Source organism: Strigops habroptila, chromosome 10 (genome assembly GCF_004027225.2).
Source record: "Strigops habroptila isolate Jane chromosome 10, bStrHab1.2.pri, whole genome shotgun sequence".
Taxonomy (NCBI): Eukaryota; Metazoa; Chordata; class Aves; order Psittaciformes; family Psittacidae; genus Strigops; species Strigops habroptila.
Genome location: NC_046359.1, coordinates 16,851,457 through 16,866,140, shown reverse-complemented (window position 1 = coordinate 16,866,140; position 14,684 = coordinate 16,851,457). Strand labels below are relative to the sequence as shown.

Genomic DNA, 14,684 nt, shown 5'->3' with positions numbered 1-14,684 from the left:
GGGGGGGAAGGTAAACATTTTAAGAAAATGTCAAGGTTCATTTCTGGGCATCTATACGTGCATACCGAGGCAAATGAGCTCTGTATTCCTCCCACTGCCATACGTGCATACTAAACAGTCTACAGAAGAAAGTGAAGAGGAGTAAGCTTGACAACTGAGCAGCAAGCCCTAATGAAATACTGCCAAAACTTACTTATGATTCTCTTCATCAAAACAGGATTTTATTCTCAAAACGTGCAACTAATCATTAACTCTCTCTGAATGTCCAGGCACATACAAAAAAGCCTATCCTAAATTACCTCAGTCCTACTGTCAGGGGTTTGTTTGGAGTTAGCAATACAGTTAATGACAACATTTTTGCACTGGGTAAATAAGAAACTTCAACACAAGCAGAGTGTGCAAAGGATGCAGAAAAACACAAGTGGTTTTATTTATATAGAACGTATGTATATATAAATCAGCAGAAAGTTTTAAGATTTTAGGTTTGGTTTAGAATCTCAAAAGACACACTTATTACTTACCAAGGCCAACACTGCTGTTTTCCAATAAATAGCTAAGATGATCAAACATAGCTTTTTGATTCTGCCTGCTGATGCGGCAAAAATAACATAGAAAACGACAGCAGTTTGCCACCATCTTCGGGAAAGTGATTTCCTAAGAAGCAAATAAAAACAGACTGAGGCTCAAACTCTGACAGGCATAAAACTTGCAGAAGATTACTCATGTAATAGCCTTTTATCACACTAAAATTTATGTATTCTATTCCTTCCACCTCAGTCGAGTTAACTGTTTAGGTTTCACACTGGAATCAACAGGGCTTTCTCAGCAAGTAACTCACTCCTTAAACCCTGAAGATCAAGGTATAAGCTTCAAGATCAAGAGCTGGGACCACAGAATCATGGAATTGTAGAATGGTTTGGGTTGGAAGGGACCTTAAACACCACCTAGTTCCAAACCCCTGCCATGGGCAGGGACACCCCCAACTAGACCAGGTTGCCCAAAGCCCCATCCAACCTGGCCTTGATCACCCACAAATTCTAGATTCAAACACAAATGTGAATGCTCAAATTCATAGAGTAATACTACACTGATTTTTAATTAGTTTCTAAGAAGATCTCCCCTTTAAAGCCCAGTAAGCATAGAAAGTGCTATTGAAGTTTTTTTCTTTAAAGCACCTGAAATTACCATGCAAACTATATCTTCCTCCAGAATGGAAGGGTAGATTCTTCTAAAAACTTAGTCAACTATTGTGCTAATGAAAATTAGCAAGAGGTTATGGTCTCAGTACCTCCAAGTGACTGCCTTACAGGGTTAAAGCTTTACACAGCTATATTCTAAACTCTCTGTCTTCTAACAGTGAATTGCTTTACCTTGGATTCTCCTCCACCAAGCACATTTACCATCACTTCCATGACAGTTTCATGCATGCCTAAAGCTCTCATGAGATTTGGATGTTGGTAAAATACTTTATTATTCATGATGTCTCTACAGGAAAACAAAAAATTTGATTAAAATGTTATGCACCAATAGTTTAGCTATTGTGTTATTTACAAGGCTGATTTACTGTGCAATTCTGCACCACTTGAGGTGGAAAATTACCTCAGGGACTTTTCCAGGTTGAGTCTCAAATCTCTCCTAATACTCTATTTTTCTATGCACACTGTGGAAGAACCATGACCTTTCTTTTCCCATACTACAGCTATTGCTCTAAACGCTACTTGATTACACCAGAGTAGGATGGTATTCTATTTTCAATAGAAATGCCATTCCAGATCTAAAATTCTTTTCGAATTTTCTTTTTTTCTTTTTTCCCCCTCAGCTAAATTCCTCCTATCAGGCAAGGAAAATTTCAGTCTTACAAAGGATGAAAGGTGAAGAGTACCATTCCATCACTCTAAAAGCTACAAATCCATATCAGCCATGCAACAGAATGCATGCAGTGTGTCTGATGTAGGTGTCACTATCAGAGTTTTTGACTCCACTCATTTTAGACTTCATTAACTTATGTGAAATGTGACAACATAAATTTGAAGTACAAAGACATTTTGAAATACCAGTATTTTGTGTCTCTTGACAGATGGTGGACTTTCCCTTTTGCCAAAGCTTTAGCATGAGTACACTGAACACTGAAACAACCAGGGAACATTGATGGAACCTGTTGGCAAGCTAGGAAGTAGGCATTGTTCATAATGACACTACGAAATTATGTATAGACACTATTTGGATATTTGAGGTTTTCGGTAAGCTCAAAAAAAAAAAAAAAGGTTACTTTGCACAAGAGCTTCTCTTCTCCTTGCATTCCTGGCATTCTTTATATAATGCCGTCTTTGTCATTGCTCTTGCTGATGTTTAATCTCACCAGATATCTCTTTGAAAATAGTCAGAGTGAAGAACCCAAACTCTTTGCTAGTAGACAGGATCATGTTTTCTTTACTGTTTTCTCCAACTGTACTCTTTATTAGGCTATATTTCAATATTATTAATCATATAATCAGGAAAAACTAGACTGGGTGAACTACTTCATAGTTCAAATAGTACCAACTACATTCAGCGCAATAAAAAGATGGCATATGTACAGACACATGTGGACACAACTCCATTAGCTGACTGCTGGGGGAGTTGTACGTGTCAACAGCTACCCATTACTGCACTCATATAAAATGGACAGTATTCCTAAAAGGATTCCACACAATCACACTATTTAAAATATGGTCACAAGATATATTTGGTCACGCTACATACATACCCGTTTTCAACTTTTCTCACAAGAAGTCTTACATTTGTTTTCTCCAAAAATGATACATCTAATGTTGCAAGGTATCTTACAACTGAAGATACTACATAACTCATATCGGTGTCTGCATTTACACGCATACAGACTATTCACATTCAAACTTCATGTATCACCTTGGCAATAACCATACAGCAAATATTTGTAAATAAAAAGATGTTATACTCCACTTATTTACCCTAATCCACGAATCATGAGTTTCTCTTCCTCCTTTCCCATTCTGACACTAAGCAAGGAACGGATTTGGCCGAGGGATGCCAGAAGATTGATTGTGTCTTCCACAGACACACTATTTATGGTGTAGGTCTTTGGAAGGGCTCGCACCAGGCCACCAATACCATCATATTGGCGATGTAGCAATACAAACATGGCCCTCACTAACTCCGGGTCTTCTATCACAGATTCCTGGGCCCAGCGTACCATTGTGTCTGAAATCAACTGCTGAAGAGTAGCTGTAAGAAAATACATAAATCACAAAATCATCATTAATTGCTCATCCTTCTACTGGCAGTCCCTCAAAATGCATTATGTAACATGAATTGAATAAATTACATTCTTAAGAAGCATCTTTTTCTCAGTATTTCTTTAGCAGACTGTCAAAGGAAAATAAAATCACACAGAAGAAGCAGAAGCATCTCAAAAGCAAAAGCCTATATTTAAAATTAAAATACAGAAAATAAATCTGCTGACAAACAATTATGAAGGCATACAAGATGCTCACAAAGTCAGCAGGTTTATTTCTACATTATGCTTTCAAGATTTTTCTAGGAATTCAGGTCTGAGGGATTTTTTTAGATATTATGAAGTAAGAGTGGAAAAATATACTGGCAGCACGTGTAAATGCTCTATTATTGATTTACATGTATAAGCTCTGTATTCACGTACAAAACAGAATAATTTAACTTCGTCCTTTGCCAAAACCAAAGGTCCTTAAATTCAGCCTCCAATTAAGCAAGAAACTCGTATTTGGTATTCTCACTGACAATCTTTACTAATTGGGATATATTTCTCCATATATTTGGAAAAGTCATATAGACAAACTATATAATGTCAGTAAAGATTTGAGACTACTGCTTTAAAAAATTACTCATGAACTAACAGTTGAGAAAAATTATTTAATAAAGACAATTGAATAATATTCTTTTTCCCATCTCAGGGAACTTCCATTCAAGTTTGCAAGACTCTGTCAGACCACTTCGGGATTCTCTTCAGCTATTCTGATAGTTACACACTGGAGAATTTCACCTTTAGTACTTACCTAACTAATCAATTTATTTCCATGTCAAGCAGGTAACAGCGAAAATTTGACAAGGGAAATGTGATAATCCCTCCTGAAGTAAAATGAACTGCCTAATAAATATACTGATATTGAAGAAGGTAGCTGATGCAGACCAAACATCAAAAATGTTTTCAAATTAGAAATCTATGTGCTGAGACAGTAATATGATTTTGGAGTAAACCAGATGCAACTTCAGGCTAAACTCAAACAAACAAAAAGTGCATAAAGAAAGATATTGAAGGGACAGGAGTTTACAGAAATTATATTGTTTAACAAAAGAGAGTTTGTGCTAAGATGTGCTCATACAGGGTAAGGGACAAAAAGAGTAAAAGTACTGTATTTTATTGTTACTGTCCAAACACCGTACTATAGGTGTTTCCACTGTCACACAGCATAGCATTTTTTAGAATAAAAACACTTTAAAAATAAGAAAAGGATAAAATGACAGTTCAGAAGGACTGTAATAAATAACAAGAAAGGACACAATAGTAAGTTTTCTTTGTTTTTGTTTTTGATTGATTGGGTTTTTTTGTGAAGAGTCACATGAGCAGGCTGTCATTTGGCTCCTGTTGTGACAACTGCAATACCGCACGCCACATACCTGTGGGTGTGGCCATCATCTCGCTTGCAATGAAGAACCCAAGCATCCTAGCCACCACAATACTGTTTAATTAGCTTAATATAATGCCATCATTCTACTAACATAAGTGAGAAAGAATTAGATTCGTAGAGCTTTAAGCTTACTACAGGAAAAAAAAAAGGAAACCATAGGATTCATCGCCACATTCTGCACAGACCCAGCCTCTAACTGTCATTGCCTGATAACAGAAGTAACAGTTATAAACTGCAAAGCTAGAAGGCGCATTTTTAGGAGAACAAAAATATTTCTACTTAAAGAACGCTAAGCTAATACTAATAACTGGCAGCTAAGAAGCCATCTTATTGTAAATACCCTAGGGAAATCTTCTCATCCTGTAACTGTAGGCGCTTACGTTAGCGACCAAGTTAAAAGGCCAGTGTCCCTAGAAATTCTGTGTAATCAATGATGGAAAGCAATTTTTTTACCACAGTCAGAACACCTAAACTTTGTGTCGAGAAATTCATTCCTCTTAGTAGGGTAGCAGCATAAAAAATTAGGACATTTGAAAGTGACACCCAATAAAGGAAACAAAACAAAACACAAAACAAACAAACACACAAAAAAACCCAAAAAAACCCAAAAAAAACCCCAAAAAACCACCTTAATAAAATCAGCACTGACAAGTAAAAAATAAAAAAATTTCTATAATCAGTTGGCACCAGGTGCAAAACTTGGACACCACTGACAATGATTCTTATCAAAATGGAAAGACAGAAAATGTCAGAAAAATGACAGACCAACAATCACAAGCAGCAAATCTTGGTTTTTAGATTGGATGGGGAGGCTTCTCCTAAGCACAGCTTTGCAAATCATGGTCTAATTGCACAGTCTTCATTGATTTGGTAATCTTCATGCAAATACAGCTGCAACTGATTTTACAAGCAAGTTATCATAATCAGGACCTTGCTACAATTATTAAGTCTATACCAATTTTTCAAAAACCAAAATACATTCTGGAAAATTTTGACTTGAAAAAGGATCAAGGGTGAAAAAGCCAGCAGAAGAAGTTATCCACTGCATCCCACTGGGAAGCAAATCTGCCTATCATAAAAATTCCACCTCAGCTTGTTTTGAGACAGAGTTACAAACTTTAAGGTGCACAGATATTGCACTAAAAATCCACCTGGCTTTGGCTGAAAATACATGAAGAACTTGCCCCCATACTTCTTTTGCCTTTTGGAATTAGCACATAATAAACAGTTTCAATTTTGCTTACACGATATCTTATCACCATCATCAACTGGCTTCTCAGCTTGCTTCTTCTTCAGGTATGTAACTTTTTCCATAAGGTATAGGAGGCGACCTCTAATGGTTAAATCATTGTTTCCATCCAAGGTTCCATCTTCATCTAGTTCAATCCCTGAAATAAAAAATATACACTAAATAGTCAAAGAATAAACTTAAACATATTACAGACATGTATCTTGTACGTACAAATGTAACGAAACTGAACGATGTTCTGTTCTGTTGGAATTATAAAAGAGTTTGAAATGGGATATGCTTAAACAGCAGTTTGGAACCAGTATAGATCAGGTATATACGCAAGACAAGAAACTGCAGATAAGGATCATGTAATCTTATTAATTTAATTTTGTATAATTTATGTGTTATTATGCATGAAAAATTTAGTAAATATATCTGTGGTCAACTCCTCCGGTATGAATGTTTTCATGCTAACACTGATGCCTGTGTTTTGAACATATGCAGTTAAGAAGTGCAGATATAGTCCCTACTGACACAGTATGTTCAACTGATACTAGTAAAGACTAGTAGATTTCTAGGTAAAACATATAGAAGTGAAAGAACTACAGCTGCAATAAATATACTTCCTAGTGACCAATCAGAAGAAAATAGCCTCCTTCACAATAGAGTAGCTCTTTCATGATATTCTAATAACAAGCATAAAAATGTAAATTTAAAAAAAAAAAAAATAAATAAATTTGTGTGTGAAGCTTTACAGAATCACAGAACTGCTGAGGTTGCAATTAGCCTTTAGAGATTGCGTAGTCCAGCCTCCCTGGCTCAAAGTTAGTTCAACTAAAGCAGGTTGCACTTGCATTGTAATGGAATTAAAAATCTTGCCCTATACCTATTACTCCCACTAAAACAAGCTCAAAATAAAAAGGTCATCCAGATGTTTTTTCTGGGTTTTTTTTTTTCTAGTTTCCAATACAAGTTCTAAAATTAAGGGATTTGTAGGGAGTTCTTTAGCAGTCTTGAATTTTATAGGATGTTTCTTCATGACATTATATCATTCTTCTCAACTTACTGCATCTGTTTTTAGTTGTCTGACTTTCTGCATTCTGTATGGGTGAAAAAAAAGGCCACTCTTCCCTCATAAAGCAAAACATTCTGCATTCCCTTCTAGTTTGACTAGATATGAGGATAAGAACATTTCCGTAGTTTTGACTACAAGATGAGCATCTTTATTTGACAATATTTATAATTGATATAGGGTAATCTATAGACTGCTTAGTTGCTGTTTCTTACGTAAAATTATTTAGAAAATTATTTGTGAAGTTAATATAATTTAAAAAGTAAAATCATTCAGTAACAAGACTTACCACAGTGTGTCATTAGGTCTTCATGGAATTCCAAGAGTTGATCCCGAATTTCTCCAGGGCAGGGGCAATCATTTTTATCATCTTTAAAGTTCAGCAGCATATTAATCTTAAAGGAACAAAGGAAAACTTTGAATTCAAACAGAGCTCTGTCACATGTAGAACACGACAAAAAGTAAATTGTCTGTTCTAAGCTGTACCTGCTCCTGAGGTGGGGATCGAAATTCTTTTGTTTTTCTAGCTGTCAGGGCAGCAGACATGTTCAAGGCCTGCATCACTTCATTGTACCGGAAGCGTTGATTTTCTTGAAGCTTGGCCACAAAATCATCCGAAAATGCTACAATGGCTTCTATTCGGTGTCGTACTTGGCAATCACAAAGGTACTGGAGTAGATGACACATCTGAGAAAGAGTATCATAAGAGAAAGAAGAGTTGGCAAGCTAATAAATATCTTTTACATGTTATGCAAACAAAGCAACCGAAATCTTTAACGCTGTCATTTAGTACATGTGAAGAAATCCTACACCAGCAATGATTAGCATCTGCAAGAGATTTATGTGCCCCAGACATCTAAAATGTAAAACTTTTATTAAAGTTATATGAGAATGAATTTACTCCTGGCTTCTAGGGAATTTCCTTTCTGTTTAGATCCACAAAAACAAATAATTCCCTGTTAATATCGTTGAGAAAGTAACTCTCGATATATTTAATGAAACAACAGTTCTTTGATCTATGGTGAACAAGTTTATATCATTAGGAAGATACTAAATCCTGTTATTTCCTTACGGAAATTACTTCTCTGTTTGACTAACATCAAAATGCTAGATTCCTTGAGAGAGAAATGATCAAATAAAGAAAAAAGGAATTGTGAAGAAATGGGAACAACCACTATCACAGCAGTACTGTTACCTGTAACTTAACAGGTTCTGGAAGTTTCATCTGAAGAAGCCCTTCCTTTGGCACTTGTTCCCCTCTGGTTTCTTCTTCTCCTTCTTCCGGCTTGAGCTCACCTGAACTCGGCTCTTTTTCTGAGAAATCAATTTCATCCTCTTGGCTCATTGCTTCTCTGAAAACCCGGGGCTCAATCAACTGTAAAATGTGTTTCAGATCCCCATTGTGGAAGATTCCCATAATCAGGAGGGTATAAAAGAGTTTGATGAGAGGGACAAAGAGAAATTCTGTAGAACCTCCAACTGGATCTCTGACATGGAGGCTGCCCTCCTGAACAGCTTCAGTCAGCATCTCTATGGTTTTGGATTTTAAAGTTTCCAGAGGGAATTCAGGACTGAACTGAAAGCACTCACTGCTAATGCTTACAAAACTTGGAGAGGAGAACTGCATTCTTGGCCTTAATGAAGTGCTAAGTCCTATGCCAGGGAGGCCATGTTTTTTGTTTTCATCTGGAAACAAAGTAATACTCTTGGTCTCATCTGTCATTGGAACTATGAATTCATTATTCATCATTAACCTGGCAGTTGCATAGGTATTGAGATGGATGTCAATGAGTAAGTCATAATATCCTGCACGTAATAATCCTGGCATATATTTATTCTCAATAGCATACAGGAGCTGAGATTCATCCACATGGCTACACATAGCATGGGCCACTCGATTGTTGCCTAAAGCACAAACAGCTGAATATAATCGGAGGGTATGGTAGTGAAATTTCAGCAATTCTTCTTGTTCTGTCAGCTCTAAAATATCAATTGTCCTGCAGAGAAAAACAAACAAACAGTAAATTCTGTATCACTGCAAAAACTTACTTGAGTGAAGGAATTAAAAATTCTCCCTAAGAATAACTTTGGCACAGTATCAATTCTAGGGACGACTTTTTCCACATTTCAGTTTTCATGTGAGAAACAATGTCAACCCAAGAATCGAGGACTAATAACAAAGTTGAATCAGAAATTTTTTCAGGTTGCTCCTAAGATACAACTTCAATTCCTTTCAGAGGGGAAAGATCAAAATTATTTACTTAACACAGAATACTTCTTCATACTACAAACAAGAAATTGGATAACTGAAAAGAAGATTTCAAAATTAGTATAGGTTGAGATATTTATATGACTTATTTTTTTTAGATCTGGGGCTGCAAAATGACAACAGACTAACCAGTTCATTTGCAGAGGGTTGGGGACAGAGTCGTTTGTTTAGAATTTTTAGCCAATATTTTAGTGATTTTATTTTCAATTTTGGCACTGGCAAGGAAATCACAAAGTTATATTTCTTCACTTGTTTAAACTGAATATACTTCAAGACACAAATATCAACCTGTTTTCTTCAGGAATATGAAGGGCCATGAACTGCAAAGGATTCAGGCACTGTATCATCCAGCCTTGTCGTTCACTGATCCGTGAGACATCAACCTTCAAGAAATGGTTTGGCACTCTGCTCCAAAGCACATGAGTAAGAAACTGGACATGGAGCCGTGGAGGACATTGAGAGACGGGGTTTTTGTGTTCGCTTTTGAATAAGCCAGCAGATAATGGCATCACATTCTGAAAAATTCCAACAGAAAAATTCCAACAGAAAAGACAATCAGTTTCATCATCTTTACCAAACAATGAATATATTATATTTTTCAAGAAATATATTCAACATATAGTAAATTACAGTGCAACAGGAAATTAATATTTTCAGTAGCTTGTAAAACCAGCAGGCAACTGTTGGCAGATTAGCAGCAAGAGAGCATTGTACATAACAATACCAATAAAAATATTTTTAAATAGCTAAATTTGAAACAGAAACTTGAATGGAATGTGTCGTCACATCCTTGGACCAGAGAGCTGAACTCCACTCTTTCTTTTACATCTTCTGATTTGTTAGACATTCACGTCTCCAAAGCAAGGAAGCAAATTTTAGCTCAGTTTTCTCTAGTGTACTGTCAGAATATACTTCAATACTATTTTAAAACCCTAACCTAATCTGCAGATGCACCAGTCATCCACGATTTGTTTGCAGAGTAAGAGCTTTGCCTTACTGACCTCAGTGATTTCGTTTCATCATTAAGGATGAGATTCAGAAAATTCAACAAGGCTCTGCAATATCCTCTGTCAATTCTAACCAGTTACAACCCTTCTCATCCAATGAACTGTGTTTTAAATACATGAACCATTTAAAACTGAGTTAAGAATAAAAATGGCAATAGTGCAAACACTTGAAATCACAAAAATGTGCCCAATTACAAGAGCACATTGCAGGCAACAAATGGCCAAAATAAACTCTAAAAAATATCAAATCATCATTTCATATGATATATTAGTCCTAAACCTGCACAAACCCAAGCATTATTTACCTTTATTCTTCCCAATTCAAACTGGAAAACATTGGGGCTTGTAGCTTGAGCAAATACAGCAGGAAATAACTTTGTGCTCGGTTCAACCTAAATCAAAGATGCACAAACATATAAACACTGAAGACAGCAAAACACTATTATATATTAAAAAACCCCCTAATATCTGTATTGACAGTCAGTAAGTGCAAGCTTTTGAATAAAACCTCAGAAAATCGCAACAGGAGAGGAGAAATCACTGTCATAATTACTTCCAATTGTACAAAAGTTTCTAATAAATTGTAGTCTGAAGATTCAGTTTTCCTCCTTTCCACTGAAAGACATGATCAAAAAATACTCACCTGATAGTATGTGCCTAGTTCCTTGCCATTAGCTGTGAAGGTCAGCAGGCCACTGGCAGCATCAACCAAGCAACCAATCTCCAGACCGTTATTATTACGTCCTTGTCCAGGGCTCATGCTCTCTCCTGCGCACACCATATAGCAGTTGCTGCGTTTTATACTGAACGTCAAAAGACAGATTTATTTATGGATGGTGTGTAAACTTTATGTAGTGGACTAAGAACAATTTTGCATGCCTGCAACCAACAAGCTCTTGTGGCTGAAAACAACGGATTCAAGCATAACCAATGCCAAAATTCAATGAAACCTAGATTTCACAATTGAAAAAATAAAAATTGAAGATTGTAAATATTAATAAGCTCAAATCTTTTGTAAAATTCTATGAGACAAAACTGACTTTCAAAGTTAACGTTTTTAAATCATTTATATTAAACACAAAGTTTCTGGCAGGGATCACAAGCTAAAGTGCTGAGAGGAGGTCTTGCACTAACTTTGGCCTGCTCAAAATCAAAAAGTTCCAAAAATGCTACAAGGTATTTTGCTCTACTTTGTAGCAGTTCATGAGTCAATATTTACATGATCATGGTCTGAAACTACATAGAAAAGCTGTGCCTATTGATTTTATTAGATTATTACTATATACATGGAGTAATAATCACATCACTGTTTCTTCACAAGCAAGAGAACAAGTTACACATTTTCCTATTACATTTTTTGAACATAAACCTAATTATATTAAATTAGGTGGATTTACAGTTTATAGATTGTTAGTTGCTTTTATGGGTATAAAATATGTATCTTTTTTAGAAAATTTTAACCAACCTCTCATGAACCTTCCCTTTTTCATCTCCCAGTGTAACTGTGACAGTACGCACTCTTTCCAAATCAAAGCTTGTGTCATACTGGTGAAAGTCAGATGTAATCCAGCCCACCCAGACATTAGCAGGTTCTTGACCAGGAAATATTCTCACTGAATAATAGTACTGCCAAAAAAAAAAAAAAAAAAAAAAAAAAAAAAGAGAGAAATCATTAAATGTTAGCATTTGGTTTCCAGTTTATCAGTTTGATTCAGAATCAATTTGTTGCTTTAAAATCTGATAACATATAATCTCTTCAAAAGTAGCATAGGCTTCTTCAAGTGCAATTCATAAGCAAAGCAACAAAAGAATATAAACAGATCAAAATACAGCTAACAAAATACGTATATTAAAACAAACAATTGAAAATATTAAAGATGCAGTTTATATGATTGTATTGTAGGCTTTTGCATCACAGCATTCTAGGATATTTTTGTAGTGCAGCTACAATTTCTATACTGTAGGTGACTCAGTTTCTAGTATCTAATATCTTTTAGAAAGAGGAGAATACATTCAAAAGAGAAGTATTTTTTTCCTTTAAAAATTGAAGACTGAGTGCTTATGCAGCTGATCTTGTCAGAGAAGATGCACAAAACCTGCACAGAACTTTCACTGGGAATTCCATTAAATAAATGCTGAGTAAACAAGGTCCCGAACCTTGTTTAATGCAATTTTTCCTATTTATTCCATTATTCTAGAACTATTTATTCTTCCTCTTTTATGTTTGGTGTTATCAATAGTAGTTTCAAAAATGGATTCAATTCATTTATGGCTTTCCATGGGGAAATTGCGTTAGAATGACAAGTCAAAAAAAAGGAACATAGTGGTCTAACTTCAGTAGTACAGGATCAGCAAAGCAAACAGATAAAATACCAATCGTATGTTACTATACCGTGGAAGTTTGCATCAAATAGTCATAGTCATCCCTATCATCTGCTAGCACATCCTCAGTAAGCCGTGCAGAGTGACTCGTGCTATAATCTGGCTTTGTCCTCCTGAGCATAAATCTGTAATAAGTAAAATCAAAATCTGTATGAGAAGCTTAATATATCAATATATACACAATTTTACATTGATACATTATCCCTAAATACATATTTATTATGCTAGCCCTAAATACATAGTACTGATTACATTATTAATACATAACACTAGTTATCACTTCCGTATAGATTAAAACAAAATAAATTCTGCGGAAAAGAGAAAGAGACAAGCTCATTTTTTAAAGTGCTTAAATGAATTCTGAGCTTAAGCTATATATTCAAAAGTTACTTGGAAACTAAATTCACGTAACTTAAAAAAAACTACCAGGATGTTAAACATCAATCATTTTGGAAGAATGCATTTAAAAACACCATCCATATGCAACTGATTTATTTTGCAACTGAAATATTTAAGAAACCATGTCTGGTTAAGAAGAGAAGAAATGGAAAGCTACAGTAATATTGTTTAGTTAATGGCACAGTGTTTCCATCTCCACAGCATCATCAAGTTAGGTATTCTGCTCCAGATTCCATAAGAAAAATTAGGGAGAATAAATGTGTTTACTAGAGAATACTCTTATGATTATTTGACTCATTGAGTGAGATGAGAAGCTAATATACATTTCTACATGAAGATTATCTAACATCTCCAGCTTTTTGGAAGCCATGTGAAAAAACATTCCGTGTCACTTTGAAGACTTTGTAGTTCTGTTGGAAAGGATCTCCGTGGTTTTAAAATGCACTTCACCTGATGATCACAAAAGCCTTCACAATAAACCAAATTATAGGTTTCTAAAATGTTAAAAAATGTTTTCAGTTTTCTGCTTAATTATAATCTATATATTGAATATGATATAAATTAATCACATAAAGGTTAACTGTCCTGCCTACTGTGTTACATCCAAATTTAGGGCAGAATTAGGGAAAAATCTCTGCAGACCTGACTGGCATGTTTTTTGAATTACAATTCAAGAAAGGGGGGAAAGGAAAAAAAGAAAAAAGGAAAAAAAAAGAAATAAAGGTGGGCTGGAGGGAGCACAACACAAAATGGCAAGCCAAAAGTGCTACTAACCTTTGTTTAAGACGTGAAGGCTTTTCTTGAACATAATCTTTATGGTTGTTTAACTCTGGCTTTGTGGCATCTTTTTCTCTTTCTGTCCGATCAGGAGCTAGATGACCATGAGCAGTTTTCATTAGAACCTCAAAATCAGAATCAGCATCATAATCCTCCAAGTCATTCTTCGGGCCAAAAAGACCGGTGCCTGGTAACCCTCCTGCAGCTGATCTGGAGAACACCTCAGCACATTCAATGGGCATGCTTAATCGAAAAAACATGACGTCTGTTTTACTGTTCTGTGAACCAAAGGACTTCTGTGTGACCTTCAGGCAGGGGCAGCTGTCTATGGTGCCATCAATTCTCATTACCTACCAAATGTAAAGATGTAGTTGTTTTGAAGTTGATGCTTTTCCCCCCCCCTTTTTAAATATTCAACTTCTATTTCTACAATAAGCATCCATGACTTGCAAAACTTGAAACAATATGCTGTCAACAATCAAATGTATCGCAATCATGTGCTGCCATTTTAAGTGAAAATAATATTATATTATTACTATAAGGACTGTAAATTTCTGTTGTTAAATGAAAAAACCACTCACATCATAACTCTCAGCAACATAAATCCAGGCCTGGCCAGAACAATACAAACCAACCAATATAAATCATATGTGTACATATGCAAGAACACAAATTACCTCTTAAATACTACAAGCGTAATATATATCAGCTGAAAAAGAGCTCTTTCAATTTCAGGAGGATTTCATGGTAGACTGAATGATGAATTCAGTTCCATCAAGATGCACAACTGATTGGGACATAAATGTTGACATGATTGGCTAATAAATATTTATTAATATCCAAACCAATTAGTTACGGAAAAATC

General features: G+C 35.4%; 1 protein-coding gene across 7 annotated transcripts in view; it reads right to left on the bottom strand.

Annotated features, from left to right (window-relative positions):
• Positions 1 to 14,684, bottom strand: part of RYR2 (ryanodine receptor 2) — a 375,228-nt gene that overhangs the window by 120,882 nt on the left and 239,662 nt on the right. For all 7 annotated transcript variants that reach the window (XM_030499610.1, XM_030499611.1, XM_030499612.1 and 4 more), the window contains 13 exons: positions 13,817 to 14,169; positions 12,654 to 12,768; positions 11,727 to 11,887; positions 10,905 to 11,064; positions 10,567 to 10,653; positions 9,543 to 9,769; positions 8,181 to 8,982; positions 7,472 to 7,672; positions 7,275 to 7,380; positions 5,927 to 6,070; positions 2,970 to 3,243; positions 1,371 to 1,485; positions 522 to 654 (listed from right to left, as the gene is read on the bottom strand). In XM_030499610.1, coding sequence (XP_030355470.1) covers positions 522 to 654; positions 1,371 to 1,485; positions 2,970 to 3,243; positions 5,927 to 6,070; positions 7,275 to 7,380; positions 7,472 to 7,672; positions 8,181 to 8,982; positions 9,543 to 9,769; positions 10,567 to 10,653; positions 10,905 to 11,064; positions 11,727 to 11,887; positions 12,654 to 12,768; positions 13,817 to 14,169 — 2,878 coding nt within the window. The remainder of the gene's footprint in view (positions 1 to 521; positions 655 to 1,370; positions 1,486 to 2,969; positions 3,244 to 5,926; positions 6,071 to 7,274; positions 7,381 to 7,471; positions 7,673 to 8,180; positions 8,983 to 9,542; positions 9,770 to 10,566; positions 10,654 to 10,904; positions 11,065 to 11,726; positions 11,888 to 12,653; positions 12,769 to 13,816; positions 14,170 to 14,684) is intronic.